At 41.0% G+C, this 18,326-nt stretch overlaps 1 protein-coding gene across 4 annotated transcripts in view; it reads left to right on the top strand.

Moving 5' to 3' along the window:
• The first annotated feature begins 10,595 nt into the window (after positions 1 to 10,595).
• PCDH17 (protocadherin 17) overlaps positions 10,596 to 18,326 on the top strand; it is a 98,162-nt gene continuing 90,431 nt past the window's right edge. For all 4 annotated transcript variants that reach the window (XM_057308200.1, XM_026493372.4, XM_057308217.1 and 1 more), the window contains exon 1: positions 10,596 to 15,591. In XM_057308200.1, coding sequence (XP_057164183.1) covers positions 13,018 to 15,591 — 2,574 coding nt within the window. In that variant the 5' untranslated portion in view covers positions 10,596 to 13,017. The remainder of the gene's footprint in view (positions 15,592 to 18,326) is intronic.

Genomic DNA, 18,326 nt, shown 5'->3' with positions numbered 1-18,326 from the left:
CACTTTTATAGGAAAAATAGTATTTTATTAATATGGAGCTAATCAATTGAATCACTAAAGAAACCTATCAGATATTGGACCTTTGAAACATAACAATTTTGTATGCTTTATCTAAAGAGTAAAGTCACATTAATAAAAGTGGGAAGTACTAATAATCTTTTCCCTTTGAATCATTATGTTAATGTGTACCAAGTCTGACTGGTTCTTATTTCATATTTCTATAAATTAATTCCTCTCTTCAGCATTGTTTGGTTTCCCAGCAATGCACTAAAATAAAAAAGAATGTTAGTCATGGATGTACACCAAGGATGCTGTTATTCTACTTGGGGAATAAATTATTTACAGTAAATGTAACAATGAAAAACAAGAGAAAGTAGTTATAAACAATCAATTGTTTCTTGTGGGACTCTAGCATTTTAGAAAACTGAGTGATCTCTATGATAAAAGGACTTGCCTGGTGGGAAGAAGGACAAAAGCAAACATGGAAATTAATATTGCCTATATGAGAGATAGTGAAGTGATTGAAATTAAAGTGTTAGTGAGAGTACTATTAGTTTATTTATATATTTTTAACATAGATTACTATGTGTTCATAATAGAAAATTTATAAAATTGAGGATAAGAAGACACCCACTGCTCTACCACCCAGATAAAAATGCTTATAATATAGCCTTATAAATGCTTGATGCTTATGTCCCCACTTATTTTTTATGTACAAATGTGTATACGTAAGTTTTAAGAAAATTCTAATAGTGTATAATCTGCTTTTATTAAATGCTGTTTGATGTAAAATTTTAAGTGTTGTTCCATTTTATTAAGTTTTCTTATATTAACATTTGGATAGAATACTAACAGATAGCTGTTGTATAATGTATTTATCCACATCCTCTGTGATAGGCAAAATACTCCCTCCAAAGATGTCCACATCCTAATCTGCAAATATGTTACAGAACATGGAAAAAAGGGACTTCACAGATATAAATAAGGTTACAGACTTTAATTTAGAGAGATTGTCAGAGCTATCTTAATGGACCCAATCTAATAGCATGAGCTCTTAAAGCCAGGGAATTTTCTCCAGCTGGAGTCAAAATAGATGCAGCAGAAGGAGAAGTCAAAGAGATTCAAAGTTTGAAAAGAAGTCGACTTTGATAGTTTGAAAGTGGAGAGGGCAATGTGACAAGGAATGCAAACAGCCTTGTGGAGCTGAGAAAATCTCCTGACTGACAACCAGCAAAGTAACTGGGACCTCATTCCTGTAATCACACACAACTGAATTTGGCCAACAATCCTGGGTCATGGACAAAGGACTTTCCTTGTCTGCCTTGTTCATTATAATTCCAGAACCTAAAATGTACATCTCATATGCTAAATGCAGAATGAATGAATTATATTTCTGATTTTTGTAGATTGCTAATATCACTTGAACAGGTTATGTGTGTGTGTGTGACTTGAGAGATGATTCTATTTTTCTTGCTTTGTAGGAGTTAGAAGTTCTGCATTACATTTGTAGTATTGTTAGGATGAGAAAGTTGGAAGAGGAATCTATTTTATAAGAGGAAAGAAACGCACCGAAGTGAGTTATTGGGTAGAAATAATTCAATAAAATAGAAATAATTCAAGAAAATCAGGAAATACTATACTGTTCAGCTATCTTAGAGAAACAAAATAAGGAGAACCATGCAGAACTATGGAAATTGCTTATTTACTCTGGTATAGGAGTGGAAAAAATGAAAAAGGCAGAAGGACTTTGAGTATATGGAGTCAAGGTTTTATAAAAGACTGCAGCACCACTCCTGGTTCCCGGTAGGAGTGTAGAATGAGTTTGTGCAATAAATGAAGTCATGAAGGGGAAAATGTATATTATTTATAAAAATCTTAAGTTGAGCCCAAATGTTAAGGAGCTTCTGGTGTGCTGTAACACTGTAGTTTCTTCCACGGTTTAGCTGCAATGGAGTGACTGCAAGGCAAACTGTCTAGTTCATATTCCCATCATCTTGTTCCCTGAAAATGTCCCTTGTCCTGGAAATGGTAGAAGCTGCACTCTGTGGTGACCTGTGGGTTTGGGGCATGAACAAATGCGTCAGGCTGCTGCTCGTCCTGCTCTTTCTGCCCACAGGGTGGAGTCCAGGAAAAGCAACACTGGAGAGCAGAACTTAGAATTAATAATTAACAATATATTTTTTTTCATCATCCTTGCAGCTCAGAAATCAAGGGACAATTTCTGTGCTGGTTTTTACATCTTGCCTGGTAGTCAATGAACTATTTTTATTAACCAATCCGGGCCTTTTTCACCCCAAAACTCCTTTCATATTTTTATGGTAATAGATTTCCCTTATTTTCTCCATTCTCTTTTATTTTCTCTTTTCTAAGTTCTGTTATTTATTATTGTGTTCTGTTAATGGATGTCCTACACCTGTCATTGTGTTTATTTTTCTCTGATTTTGTTTATCTCCTCATTGACCTCTTCCTCTGAGTTATAAGAAAATAGCTAAAGTTTTTCATGTAATTTTCCGCAGCCTATGCTTTTGGCTTCTTCTCTCCAGGGTACATGATATTTATATTTTTCCAGGTCTTTTCCTCTTTTTCCCAGAAAAGGGGCTCTGGGAAGTTAAAACTTGAGAAGTTTCCTTCAATCTAGTCCAATTTCAACTGTATGTATAAAACACTTCAGTTATTCAAATATGTCATTATTGCCCTTTCCACAATGATGAACGATTTTCTATATTTTTCCTTTATTTTTCTAATGATATTTTTGATGGCAATTTAGCAAGGTTTGAAGCAAGAGAGAAATTAGTGACATCTACATGTCACCAATTCACTTTGAAACTAGGACAGGATTTTAGACTTTGATTAATCATAAATATTTCCTTCTTCTAATGCATGTGCATATTTAAAACCAAGTATTTTGGTTTCCTTTCCTTAAAATTTTTAATTCTTAACATAAACTACCTGGAATGATACCCTAAGTTACCCACAGTGCTCGAGAAACCATGAGGCATAAGGAATTCCATGGGTTTCTTCTTCACAAGTGCTCCCTTAAAAATATGTAATGTTTTAAATCTATGTTTATAAATGCAAATATTCTGAGAATAAGTTCCAAAGCATTCAGCAGATTCTTGGAAGGGTCCATGCCTCAAGAATCTAGCTACCACGGGGCACCTGGGTAGCTCAGTTCGTTGAGTGTCCAGCTCTTGGTTTCAGCTCAGGTCATGGGTTAGAGCCCAGCGTCAAGCTCCTAGCTCACCAGAGACTCTGCTTGAGATTCTCTCTCCTTCAGCCCCTGCCCTTACTCTCTCCCTCTCTCTCTCTCTAAAATAAAGATAAAAAAAAAAGAGTCTATAAATAAAATTAAAAAAGAGTCTAGCTACCACTTCTAGAATATTGTTCATTTATACTTGTTGAAATGGGTAAGTCATAAAATAAAATTTTAAATCCTCACCATTTTTATGCCCCTCTCTGATTGCTCTTGACTGCTCATATCAGCAGTGCCCTTTACCTCTAACTAGGCAGAATTATATGTCCATTGTTCATTAGTCAGAGTGAGAAAAATCTCTAATCTCCAAAGATCTGTTGCTACGAAACCCGAAGGGTGAAGTGAAAGGGCTGCCCCCTGAGCAATCTTTGCCTTCCCTGCTGGCTGAGAGAGTCGCTTGTATCACAGTACTTACAGTCAGTTAAGCTTCCACTGCAAATGAAGCTTCTGATCATATAAGGGAAGATTTTACTTTCAAAAAATGGATTTTTTAATTATTGAAATATATCTACTACAGTGCAGTGCATCACACAAACTCATCTCACCTCTCTTAAAAATTTAGTATCAGCAGAGCAAAGCTACTTTTGATAATTTTCCAAAACGGTTACTTCAGTGTTTGTCCCTGAGTATGCTAATCAAGAATAGACAATTCCTACAAGAGTTCATGAAAATATTTACACAGGCTGAATTTGTAGATCAAATTTATTGGAAAGGCGTTCTGGTGCATTCAGCAAATTCTTGAAAGAATCCTTGTCACAAAAGATTTTAATTGCCACTATATACCTTCAGAATATTATTAATTTACATCTATAGAAATGGCTGAGCAGTACACTAAATTTTAAAGGCTTTCTTTTTTAGGCTTTTCTCTGATCCCCATGCCCCCAATCAAATCGTAAAGAAGGGGGAAATAGATCATCCCAACTCATCTAATTATTACAGCCAATATATTTCAGGATTTATTTGTGTTTTTCTAAGATGAGCTGGCTGATATTTATTTATTTACTTTTAAAATTTATTTGTTTATTTGCGAGAGAGAGAGAGAGAACAGGAGCAGGAGGGGCAGAGGGAGAGAGACTCTCAAGTAGACTTGGCGCTGAGCTGGGCTCCACCCCAGGACCCTGAGATCATGACCTGAGCCAAAACCAAGAGCTGGATGCTTAGCTGTGCCACCCAGGCGCCCCAGAGCTGGCCAACATTTCAGTGAGTACTCAAGTATCTAAATTCTTTTTGTTTTCATGGTATATTTGTTGTTGTCACATAACAAGCTTATACTATAATAACTAGTTTTGTTGATCAGTAAAGGTATCTCACTTATTTACCACCAAGGTTGGACTTAAGTTCTTCAATGTTTAATTTAAAATATTATATATCATTATATTTCTTTTAGTATTGGCAACTTGTAAATGACCATGGCCTTTTTTCTGCATATTTTGCTTTCCTCTTTTGAGAAACAGATGACACTGACTCAGAAACCCGTGGGCCCTGTAAGGATCGGAAGTTAGAAATGAGGTTTCATAGCTCCACGAATCAATCCAGCCACGGTAATTTTAAGGATGATTCAATCCAGTGATTCCTTTTATTTAATATTTAACATGACTTTTACAACATCACTTGAGCAAGAACAGAAATACTTTTATGGGGTATGCGCTTGTTTTGCATGTTGTAGGGTAGGGGAGACTAAACAAAGGGGCTTTACCTAAAACAAAAGCCTGCGACTTCCAGGGCAAGGGACGATAGCTGTTTAATAGCGCTTGGTTTTCAATTGAACTGCTCCAAATTTTCAAAGATAAGAGGAAATAATATGCTTAGCTCACTGAAAAGAGGAATTTACATAAGTAGAACATAATTATCCAAGTAAGACCTTGTCGCTGAGACTTGGGAGGGTTAATGATTATGATGATAATTAAAATGCAGAGGATTTGTAGAGCACTTATTTGCTTTCTGAAGAGCTCAGTGTACTTCCCGTATATTCTTCTCATACTTCTCTATGTGATCGCTATATAACAGGACATTTAAATATCTCAGAATAATAGACAGAAATGTGTGACCTGTTATACCAATAAGTGATTATAAGCTTTTGGGTTTTGCCTCACCTGAAAGGCAGGACCTCCAGTGACAAAGCTTTTTGAAACATTTCAGGTCATCACAGCAAAACTGACTCTGAGGAAAGAGTGCCACCTACTGAATCAAGTTGCCCGGGTTCCCTCCAAGGGCTGGCCTTGCAGCTTCAGAATTGTCCTAACTCGCTTCCCTGTAAGAAACAATGGAATTGCTGCACCATACAAGAAATATTTATTATCTTTGCTTCTTGCTTAAGCCATTGTATTTTAACCATCCAGCAGTCACATATATGAATTAACTATTTCATTCATAAACTTTTCATTTCTTTCAAGAAGTTGTATACAAAGATTGAACAAGCCTAACTTTCTTAATGAAGGAAATTTTCAGAACAAATGCCTGAATGTCTCTCTTTATGGTTGAAGTGACCACAAGGGGGAGCCAGCATGTAACTTCTCATGGGGCAAGAGAGTTGAGGTTTCATAATTAATTGAACCTTTTTATTTCCGGCTAAGTCAGGAGAAGACATGAATATGACATTTGGAATTTATGAGGCTCAGGATAAGCTTTCTCAGAATTACATTTTGCACAATGTAATCCAACTCCACATTTTAATTATATGTTAACTAATACATTAGATGTAACCTATTCTTTTATCTGACAATTCTTGTTTTTGTGTGGTCTCTCTTAAGTATTCTACACACAACTTCATACACAATTTATTTACACCCCACCAAATAACCTTAAATTGTCAAATTTAAATATAAAAATGTTAAATTCACTTTTAAATTTGTCTCGGGACTTAAAAATAAATGTCCTGAAATTTGTGTCACTGTTCAAAAATTGATCATTTGTGACTAATTTATGAATATGTCCTTTTGACTAACATACTTAGAAATATATGTAAAATACATGAACACCAGTTGGAAATTTAGTTCATTTCTTGTGTGAGTTTCAAATGAATAGAACTTGTATGTTTTTGTAGGGTTAATCCTGTAACTTTATTTTTGACTTTCTCTAGAAACTCACTTCATATGTGTGGGAGGAGGTCACATGTATATGTATACGTTATCATTTCATAACAACATATACATATAATAAAGAAGAAAAGTAAAATATTTTATTTCCTTACAAATATTTTTCTAATAGCAAGATTTTATAGTTTAATAAAAGTTAGAAAAAATTAATATTCAATTTAAAATACAGCATATTTATGAAGATATTTTATATCTGTTTCTTATTTTGTTGTATAGGAGAAACTGAGTTCTCAAAAACTTTTTAAATTACAAAACATTTCTCCTGAGGCTTAAAAATTATAGTTAATTTGCATCTTTATTATAATTCATATTTATCATAACAGAGAAAGAGATGTTTTAGTGAGTGTCCTATTAGTAGCATAGATTTGTCATTTGTTAGAAAGCTTTGGTTAAAAGTCAGCAAATGGCCAATAGCTGTGTGTTAGAGGGGAGCCACAAATATCTCTGAAGACAATGGAAACTAATAGAACTAGCTGTGAATGAAATACTATTACCTGTTTATGGATTCAAATGTGATATGGAAACTTTTGATACTTATTATATCTAAAATAGTTTAGCTGTTAAAATTATTTTTGAAGATTCTCTATTAACAAATCAAATTATATGAAACCAGGTAGTGAAATAATGGTAAGAAGGACAGAAAAGGAAAGAGTAGAGAGGGAATTTTTCATTCATATAAACAGTGGTTATATTGAAAATACCAGCATAAAAATTCCTTTTAGGTACTGTATTGAACTCAAGAATACAGCAAACAGAACAAATTTTTGAAGAATGTTTAAGTGCTGGCGTTATGGCTGCAAGCATAAATTCTCAGAACTACAGCTACAACCAGTACATAATGAAATACAAAGAGTGTCTCAAAGACAAGATTAAATAACCTAAATAACATGAGATTTCATTAAAAAGCACCTTTAAGATTATGTATTAAAAATGTTAATTAAGTTATTGATTTAATGTAGAAGCATTAGTCAGTCTTTTTTAGTCTATAAAATAGACCATAATGCTTCTGTTGGTAGCTATTCTAACAAAACAAGTAATTTATTTTAAAACTTATTTGGACTATCATATCTTATTAATTAAATAATTTTATATTGTATTTATATTAATTAAATATGTTATGTTTATTAATTAGTTTTATATTTATATTACCTAATTATATTAATTTTATAAGTCTTTCCAAGTACCTTTTCTCAATAAGTGTGCATACATAATGTATTTTGATTAAATCAATGAAATCTTTGGATGTTCAATATGTTTAATAAAAAAGTAATAATACAATTTTGGTTTAAGGTTGAGACTACCCTCTGTAACTGTAAATCATGATTATCAACCAGTCTCTTGAGAAATGCGAGATTGTAGGTACTGTTAGTTACGCATAACTGTTAGTTACGCATTTTTCTAAATTCCTCAACCAGATCTCATATGTCCATAGCCTACTATGGTATAGAATATAATAAAATCTTTAAACTATTTAACCATATGTATATCAATTTTTTAAATGAACTTAGTATTTTAAGCACACTTAAAAAGAAGTTACTTAATAATTATATATCAAACAAAAATATTTGGGGAGAAAAAATAGAACTTATGAGATGCTAAAAAATTAGTAATGATTATAGCTTAAAAAGTTGTGTCTGGTTAAGGGAAAGCAAAAGAATTGCAAATATCAGTTGATTCCATTTCCTTTAAAAATAAAATAGGAATGAGACATGAGGATAAAAATTAGTTAGTTTGGGTACATGTCAGTCTTTAATAACAGAACTCAATACTACAACTTAAATAAAATATAAGTAGATATCAGATATAGTTCCATTTTGCTCCCTTTGGCAGATGCCCTGTGGCATGGTATTCTCTTTCTATACACTAGGGGGAAGTGTAACATAATTACTCTGGAAAGGGTGGTGGGCAAATTGTCTATGAGAATGTGTTTCCTATCATGGGTCTCTTCCCAGACACTGTGTTTCTCCCCTCATTTGTGTAACAGCACATTTAATCAGGGCTAATCAATAAGCCATATACCTCTTTCCTTGAAATTTTTTCATTCTCTTGTTTTTGCCTTATTGTAAACCTCAAGGGATATTTTATGACTTTCCTTGAATTAGCATATAATGCAAAAAAAAAAAAAAGCCATAGGTTTGTCTTATTTTAAAAAAGTAATGATTAATAAATGAGTGTATAATTACTACTCTTTATTTAAGTTAGCTGCTATCAAAGCCTCAGCTTTCAAGGTACATGTATTGGGGCACAGGTACCAAGCCTAAGGAGATATGAAGGTCGGGTTTCACAAAGTAGCATGTCTAGGCACTCACTCAGCAAACAACCCAGATTTCTATAAAGCTCTGTTTAGCGAAGGTATATGCACAAACTGCCTATTTAGAAAATACAAAGACATTTTAGGACTTGAAGGTATGGCTATAAAGAGCTCCTCTTTGAATTTTTAAATTGTTAAAAAGAACCTCTTAATTTTGGATCCAGATCAGACTGTAAATTCAGACTATAAGTTATCTCATTGAGTCCTCCAGGAAATAAATAGCTCCTTTACTTGAATCTTTAAGCAATTATCCCAACAACAATCATCAGAACTTTCTGTAATTGGTCTGGATTTGATTTTCTTTGAATCTTGAATGATTCATGTAACAGACTTGTACGTTAGTCATTCACAATTTATAAATGGCAACTTAACTTTAGTATTTATGAATTGCGATCAATACTCTAGCAATCAAAACACTCACCTTTTCTATTTCAATACTTCAGTTTTCTTTCTCCTTCTTAACTCTTTCCCAGAACCGAAGGATCAGGAGCAAACCAGTCTTCACTTGTGGATGTTTGTGATAATAGTTTGGGAAGAAGGAATCTCTGAGATTAGAAACTTAAGTTGACAAAGTAAATGAATCAGAGCCTGTGTGTGTGTGTGTGTGTGTGTGTGTGTGTGTGTGACAGAGACAGAGAGAGGTGGTAGTAGTAGTGGTGGTGGTGGTGGTGGTGGTGGTGGTGGTGTTACTTACAAACATGAATCTTAACAGATCCCCCACTGATCTGCCTTCCGCTTTCCGCTCAGCTTTTATGCATAGGAGCTTTGGCAAATGTGATTATCAACACTTACTTGGTTGAGATACAATTGAGATTGTCATATAGAACTTCAATAACAAGATCAAGTAACAAAACCCGAAAACTAGGTGTGTGTGTGTGTGTGTGTGTGTGTACTGGGTGGGGTGTCCGCTTTACTTTAAATCTGGACTGAGCTGAGGGCGACTGAAAAGGGTAGAGTCCTATGTAGTATTTAGCTAGATTTGAGCTTTAACAAACTACAAAGATTGAATCGACAGTGAGCCTTTCTCCTGGAGAAGGAGAGGAGTTTTTCCTCTGGGGAAATACGGCCTCTCTTTCACTGGGCTTCTGCTTTTCTTCTGAAACACTTTCATAATCAAGAGACTTTCCTTGCATGGGTGCCTGGGGACAGCTGATTTTTCTCCGAGGATAAAGAAAGTTACATATTGATTGCTGTTGCTCCGGGTATGTTTGCACCAGCTCCGGCAGAAGCGGGCGCGCGAGCGCCCTCGCATTCACACACACTCGCTGAAATACACATTACACCCGCCAGAACACACACACACACACACACACACACACACACACACACACACACTCCACGCGCGCGGGTACACACACACACACACATCGCTCTGCACCACATTCAGACGGATCCACAGCCAGAATATCTGCGCCTCTCTTGGGATAGGTGTGTGTTTGGTGCCGGGATGTGTGTGTGTGTGTGTGTGTGTGTGTGTGTGTGTGTGTACAGAAACCCATCCGGAAGACCGCAGCTACCTTGTTCTGCAAGCACGCTGCGATTCCGGTTCCTGTGTACATGGAATAAAAAAAAATTAAATCGCTGTCAAACTTTTTTTTTCTTTTAATTCTCCTTTTTCTGGAGGAAGAGGGTGGAGAAGCTTCTCCCAGTAGTTAAAGACTCAGGAGACCCGGCGACGAGGCCCTGGGCGCCGCTGCCAAGGCGGAGCGCGGGGCTTGCGTAGCCCGGCTGGTCTCCCATCTAACTGATCTAATCAATGACTCTGAAGAGCTGGGGTTCCTGGCTCCGCCCCCGCCAGTCTCTTTTCCGCCTTCTATTGGGCGTGGGCCGAGGAGGCAGGGCCTTGTTCCTCACGCGGATTGGCTGGCAGAGAATCAGTATCAATGTTTAAGCAGCGGCGTGAGGTGAATAGAGTCAGTCAGCAAGAGGCGCTGGGGAGAGAGCTGGGACTGCGAGCCCGGCGGATGCGGCAGCGGCGGAGGGCGGCTGGGGAGACGCTACTCCAACTGTTGAATTTTCACCTTTCATTTCCTCTGATGCTTTGCTTGCGGAGATGGATTTATTTGCTTTGAAATCCGCACGTCTTTCGCAGGCTATGAGCTGATCCTGACAGGCACCAGATTAAAAGAGACCACCCGTGACAGAAAAAGAGGAAAAAAAAAAAAAAAAAGCCCTCCACAACGGACTGCACAATTAACTATGCACACCGGTGCTGGACTTTGTGAATAGAGAACATTGAGAGGAAAATCGTGAACTATGATGCGGGTCTAAGCTGTGAACAGTCACTGGAATCCTGATTTTTTTTCTCTTTTTTTCCAAGACTCTGAAAGATTTGGGGGTTCCTCACGCCTAACTAAAAGGAAAGGGGTTTTTTTTTGTGTTTTTTTTTTTTTAATAAATAAATAAATAAATACACCTAGCAAAACAGACGCCTTGTTTTCCAGACCCTCGGACCCCGGCAGAAAGAGGTAGAGTAAAAGTGCTGCTGGATTCAGCTACACCTTCCTCCTTCCCTCCCTCCCTTTTCTCTCGCTTTTTCTTTTTCTCCAAAACATGAATCTGGCTTTTCTTTCTATAGAGTGAGTCAGAGAAAGCGTTAGGAAGAAGCCGCAACTAATATCTGTGAAGGGAGGACCATGAGGCGAGAGTGAATACGATTCGTTCCACTGCTTCTGACTCATCGGGCAGATCGGAACACCTGCATTTCTGGATGTGTCATTCCCGTATGTCGAGGCGCCTCGAGAACCCAAAATAATGTGTAGACAGACCTGCTCCTAACATCCCCTCAGAGGTAGCTCTCGGGGGTGGGCGCCCCTGGCTGGACCGCCGCGGCCGCAGCTCCTCACCCCCTGCCCTCCTCGAGTCGCCCAGAGAGACTGTGTGAGAGCGAGACTGCAGAATGCATCACGCCAAATCTTGATGTGTTTCTTTCATCCAGCCCACTTCTACTATTAAAAAAAAAAAATTGACGGGAAAAAAACCCGCACTTTATTCGCTTCAAATATTCACCACTTTTATTCCTCGCCAAGGTTTTCCTTTCTAGATGAAGAGGACTGGGAGGCAGGGCCATTGGAAGGAGATGCTGAATAGAAAGAAAAGAGAGGCACTTGACAGCCCAGCCCTGTGAATGCAGAGACTGTTTCCCTTCTAGCGAGAGACAGGGAGAGTGTGTGTGCGAGGACTGGGAGGGTGGCTCCCCCTTCCTTTTTATTCCGCCTCCCCCTCCCCCTTCAAATCTGCACATCCAACCATGAGTTGCCTGTTGATTTCCTTTCGCCTGGGAAGAAAAGCAAACTGGAATTAAACTGCATCGAGAGAAGTCCTTGCTCTCGGGGAGAGAATGGGATGGTAGCGGCGGCTACTGGCTTGGCATAGAGAAATCACAGAGTGTGTGTTCTACGAACAGAGGCGGAGATAGAGCTATATATTTCCCCTCTCCCAATAGACTCACACCGCAAACGCTGATCTGGCTGTGGCTTTCCTGACTTCAGGGGAGAGCCTTTTCCGAGGAAGAGAGGGAGGAGCCTGGTGGAGGGAGGAAACTACAAATCGGGACACTAGTTCTTTGCGCTGCATTTCCTCCCCTCCCTTTGGCTGCTCGGAAAGGAGAGAGAGGAAAAAAATACGCTTGGCTGGGAGATGCAGTCCGCCGCCGCCTCTGCCTCAGCCAGCAATGCAAGATTAGATCTCTAAATGCAGCAAAACACTGCCTGAAAACCGAACAGTCCGCGAAGCCAGCAGACATTTCACCGGGCTCCGGCGAAGCTTCAAAATATATCTGACTCTCTCTCTGTTTCTCCTCATCCCCATCAATTTCATCATAGGAGACGAGGAACAAGTAAGGATTTCACTTTCCCATCTGCCTGAAGACACACCTCCCCGCTCCCTCCCCCACCCGATGTGAAGAGTATTCCGGCGGCTACCGCGGGAGTGGATTTGCAGCGCCCTAGCGGGAGCCAGGAAAACCTACGGATTCTTTACCACCCCTTCTAGACGCGATTTCCATCTTATCGCTGGCCTCATCGCTCAACTTTGAGTCGCCCCAAGTCCCGGCGGAAGAGACAAAGCCCCGGGCTCGCCCCCAGCCGCAGGGAGCCACCGCCTTGCTCCGTGCCCCTGCAGCTTCGCTGCGCCGCCGCTTCTCTCCCAGTGCGGATGCTGTAGATCAACAGGTTCGGGGAACTTGAGCGGAATAAGGAGACTGCCAGTGCCGCAGCCCAGGAGCAGAGGGAAGGAAGGACCCACAGACTTGTGGCTCGTGTCGTGCGCGCACGCTGCGCCCGAGCCCCAGGCTGGCGCGCACCCACTCGCTCGCCCCTCCAGTCCGGCTGCTCCTGCCCCCACCCCACCGGTCTGGGATGTACCTTTCCATCTGTTGCTGTTTCCTCCTTTGGGCCCCTGCCCTGACGCTCAAAAACCTCAACTACTCGGTGCCGGAGGAGCAAGGGGCCGGCACCGTGATCGGCAACATCGGCAAGGATGCTCGACTGCAGCCGGGGCTTCCGCCGGCAGAGCGCGGTGGCGGTGGCGGCGGCGGGCGAAGCAAGTCGGGTAGCTACCGGGTGCTGGAGAACTCAGCGCCGCACCTGCTGGACGTGGACGCGGACAGCGGGCTCCTCTACACCAAGCAGCGCATCGACCGTGAGTCCCTGTGCCGCCACAACGCCAAGTGCCAGCTGTCCCTCGAGGTGTTCGCCAACGACAAGGAAATCTGCATGATCAAGGTGGAGATCCAGGACATCAATGACAATGCCCCCTCCTTCCCCTCGGACCAGATTGAGATGGACATCTCGGAGAACGCAGCGCCGGGCACCCGCTTCCCTCTCACCAGCGCACATGACCCGGACGCCGGCGAGAACGGGCTCCGCACCTATCTGCTCACGCGCGACGACCACGGGCTCTTCGCGCTGGACGTCAAGTCCCGCGGCGACGGCACCAAGTTCCCAGAGCTGGTTATCCAGAAGGCGCTGGACCGCGAGCAGCAGAACCACCACACTCTTGTGCTGACCGCCCTGGACGGCGGCGAGCCGCCGCGATCGGCCACTGTGCAAATCAACGTGAAGGTGATAGACTCTAACGACAACAGCCCGGTCTTCGAGGCGCCCTCCTACTTGGTAGAGCTGCCAGAGAATGCCCCACTGGGCACCGTGGTCATTGATCTGAATGCCACCGACGCCGACGAGGGTCCCAATGGTGAAGTACTCTACTCCTTCAGCAGCTATGTGCCTGACCGCGTAAGAGAGCTCTTCTCCATCGACCCTAAGACCGGCCTGATCCGTGTCAAGGGCAACCTGGACTATGAGGAGAATGGGATGCTGGAGATCGACGTACAGGCCCGAGACTTGGGGCCCAACCCCATCCCGGCCCACTGCAAGGTCACTGTCAAGCTCATCGACCGCAATGACAACGCGCCGTCCATCGGTTTCGTCTCCGTGCGCCAGGGGGCGCTGAGCGAGGCCGCCCCGCCCGGCACCGTCATAGCCCTAGTGCGGGTCACTGACCGGGACTCTGGCAAGAACGGGCAGCTGCAGTGCAGGGTACTGGGCGGAGGGGGAACGGGCGGCGGCGGGGGCCTGGGCGGGCCCGGAGGTTCCGTGCCCTTCAAGCTTGAGGAGAACTACGACAACTTCTACACGGTGGTGACTGACCGCCCGCTGGACCGCGAGACACAAGACGAGTACAACGTGACAATCGTGGCGCGGGACGGGGGCTCGCCTCCTCTCAACTCCACCAAGTCGTTCGCTGTCAAGATTCTGGACGAGAACGACAACCCTCCTCGTTTCACCAAGGGACTCTATGTGCTGCAGGTGCACGAAAATAACATCCCAGGAGAGTACCTGGGCTCCGTGCTCGCCCAGGATCCTGACCTAGGCCAAAATGGCACAGTGTCCTACTCTATCCTGCCCTCGCACATCGGCGACGTGTCCATCTATACCTATGTGTCTGTGAACCCCACCAACGGGGCCATCTACGCCCTGCGCTCCTTTAACTACGAGCAGACCAAGGCTTTTGAGTTCAAGGTGCTTGCTAAGGACTCCGGGGCGCCCGCGCACTTGGAGAGCAACGCAACTGTGAGGGTAACAGTGCTAGACGTGAATGACAACGCGCCGGTGATCGTGCTGCCCACGCTGCAGAACGACACCGCTGAGCTGCAGGTGCCGCGCAACGCTGGCCTGGGCTACCTGGTGAGCACCGTTCGCGCCCTTGACAGTGACTTCGGCGAGAGTGGGCGCCTCACCTACGAGATCGTAGATGGAAACGACGACCACCTGTTTGAAATCGATCCCTCCAGCGGCGAGATCCGCACGCTGCACCCCTTCTGGGAGGACGTGACGCCAGTGGTGGAGCTGGTAGTGAAGGTGACTGACCACGGGAAGCCCACCCTGTCCGCGGTGGCCAAGCTCATCATCCGCTCGGTGAGCGGCTCCCTGCCCGAAGGGGTTCCCCGGGTAAACGGCGAGCAGCACCACTGGGACATGTCGCTGCCGCTCATCGTGACTCTTAGCACTATCTCCATCATTCTCCTAGCGGCCATGATCACCATTGCCGTCAAGTGCAAGCGCGAGAACAAGGAGATTCGCACTTACAACTGCCGCATCGCCGAGTACAGCCACCCGCAGCTGGGCGGCGGCAAGGGCAAGAAGAAAAAGATCAACAAAAATGATATTATGCTGGTGCAGAGCGAGGTGGAAGAGAGGAACGCCATGAACGTCATGAACGTGGTGAGCAGCCCCTCCCTGGCCACCTCCCCTATGTACTTCGACTACCAGACCCGCCTGCCCCTCAGCTCGCCCCGGTCGGAGGTGATGTATCTCAAACCGGCCTCCAACAACCTGACTGTTCCTCAGGGGCACGCGGGCTGCCACACCAGCTTCACCGGACAAGGGACTAATGCGAGCGAGACCCCTGCCACTCGGATGTCCATAATTCAGGTAAGAGACTTTTAGCCTAACTGGGACTTGACTTTATTGCTGGTGTTTGGAGCTGTCCTGAAACCTTTGGAACAGGACAAAGCCGCACTGCCAGCAGCAGTGAGAGGGAAATATTTTTAAGTGAAAATGGTTTACACTTTTGCCACTACTTGTACGACATATTCTATACCTAATCCCTCCCATGTAAATAGTCTAAAGTCTAAAAGATGTGAATGTCTTACTTTTGTTGTATTTTAAAGTTTATTTTTGTAGGCTTAAAAATGTAAGCAGTGTTCAGCATTTAGAGTTCATTTAATTTTTATTCGTTGGTCTACATTTCTCTCCATAACAAAGGATTCCTAGAGTAGAAAAAAATGTTTTAGTTAAATTTGCTTTTTTAATTCTGTTTAAAAAATCTGATGCCAAAAAGGAAAGAAACGTATACTCAAATACTCAGAAGTTAACTTTTTCAAATACAAAACAGCAACTAGGCAAAAGTCAGTTTTATATTTTAAAAAGTGTTTTAAAGAATATGAACCTAATTTATCCTTTACAGCAGTCTGCATCATGATGTCTTAGTGTAGTTTAAACTTTTAATACGTGAATTATGCTCTGAAGCTCTTGCAAGAGTTTGAATAAATGTAGGCTCTGGGTAATGACCATTAACTCTTTATGAAAAGTTTACATTTATTTTGTCCTGATCTGTTTCTTGAAGTCATTGAGGAAGGAATAGGGTGCACCAGAGGGTCACAGACCGACTTTATATGGTTGAAAACAGGAGGCAAAGTTGGCATTAAAGGCACTTGATGCACCAAAAAGAATTTCAGGATGCATTTAGTTGGCATACTATATATTTTCAGTATGTCTAAGTGATATTTAATATTTTTAGATAGTATAATCCAAAGTTATTGGTATATTTTTTAAAAAACCTTAATGACTGACCCATCATGAACATAGATTCTAACAATAGCAGGTGACTGTACTTTGTCTAGCCACTGCCTAGCTTCTTTTATCCACTATTAAGTTGTGTCACAGAAAAACTTAATTCTTGCTTATTATAAATGCATGTTGCTACAAATTACTCTGGATGAGCACTACTTGAAATTCAAATTTGAGTTTAACTAAAAGTGACACTTTGGGAGGAAGATTAGTTTGGGGCAAATGAAGTTAATTTGTTCATAATTTTATGCTTTGAAAAGCAAATACCTTTTAATGACACTTGACTCAGTAATGTTTTTATTATTAAAATGAATAATAAAATTTCATAACCTTATCCTTTCTACATAAATATAACAAATTCTAAAAGTTAGCAAAGCATATTTTCTTTTAATAGTATAATGTCCTTGTAAAACAAGCTCTTGTACTTGATGTTACTGAATACTGAAGTATCAATTGTAGTATTAAATCCCACTTTTTATGGTGTCTGCTGTATACCAGTAATCATGATTTTTTGATGTCTATAAAAGAGTGAACAAGAAATATCTCCCTTAAAAAATATTGTGGTTTCCACGAAAGTCTTTCTGTGACTGTGTAAAACTGGTATTTATAATAATCTCTTTAGGGAGATAGGTTAAAATATGTATTTATAGATCTTTTGCAGTCATTTTGCATATACATGTATGTTAAATACCTTTCTTCTATTTTTACCATTGACAATTTCAAAGATATCACAGAGGGTTAATGTTTACTCTTCCATTTCAAGTGCTGTTAGATGAATTCTTATTTGGGTTTCAGTAAAAATGGAGTTGGTGCAGTAGAATATCAGCAAGCCTGATTCCTTGGTCAGATTAGTGAGGAATAAATTTGGATGGAAGTATCCAGAAGGTTTCAAGGGACAGGGGTGCCTATATTGTATTTACACCATGCTGTTCTTTAAGTTGTTCATTGCTTGAGGAGTGGATGATGGTGATGATGATGATGGTGATGGTGATGATTATGATGATGATGATGATTCTTCTCAGCAGTAAAACTTAAGCCAAAGCAAATTTCACACATGCAGTGAAAGAGACAGATAATTTAAAAAGAAAACAAATGACAAACTTCCTTGCCATTCCCTTTCTTCTAGAATCTTAATCCATGCCATAAAAACATGGAAAAAGTTTCAGTTTTAAGTTCTTGAATTTTTTTCCAAGGTGACTCAATATTGCGTATCACTCCTGCCTTAGAAATATCCTCAATATAAACTGTTAAAACAGGCACTCTGTCTTTCTCTTTCTTTTTCTACTGAGTTTTTGCAGTCTTATAAAGAATACTTTGTAAATTCCTAATAGGTTAATTTCCTCTTAAATACGTCAGGTTTTTCTCAGTACCTACTATTAACTATAGTGACCCTCCTTTTTTCTTTTTCTTTAAACTAGCATGCTTCAAACACTTTGTGCTGAAGTGACATGCTTAAATTCAAGGGCTCAGGTATCCAGAACCTTGTTTTAAAGTGCAGTTATTAGTGTGTATATTTAACACAGCCTGCTGAGGAAACACACTACTAATCTCACATGTATTTCTGACGGTAGTCTTTTAATCCACAGAGTGCACTTGGACTAGCAGCTACTAGGTCTGCTCCAGCTTTATTTTCCAGTATGTTCGTGCTCTTTAGAAGGCACATGGTGTATTTCTATTAATGAAATGAAACGTATTTCATAATTGTTTTGAGATACACTGGTATAGAGGGGTGATATGAAATTTAAGAATTTCAGGATGCAGAAGACTCATATTACAGTTTAAATTAAGATTTTTTAAAAAGTATCGAATGATATTGT

The sequence above is a fragment of the Ursus arctos genome, unplaced genomic scaffold (assembly GCF_023065955.2).
Source record: "Ursus arctos isolate Adak ecotype North America unplaced genomic scaffold, UrsArc2.0 scaffold_10, whole genome shotgun sequence".
Classification (NCBI taxonomy): domain Eukaryota; kingdom Metazoa; phylum Chordata; class Mammalia; order Carnivora; family Ursidae; genus Ursus; species Ursus arctos.
This window is presented reverse-complemented; position numbering and strand designations above follow the sequence as displayed.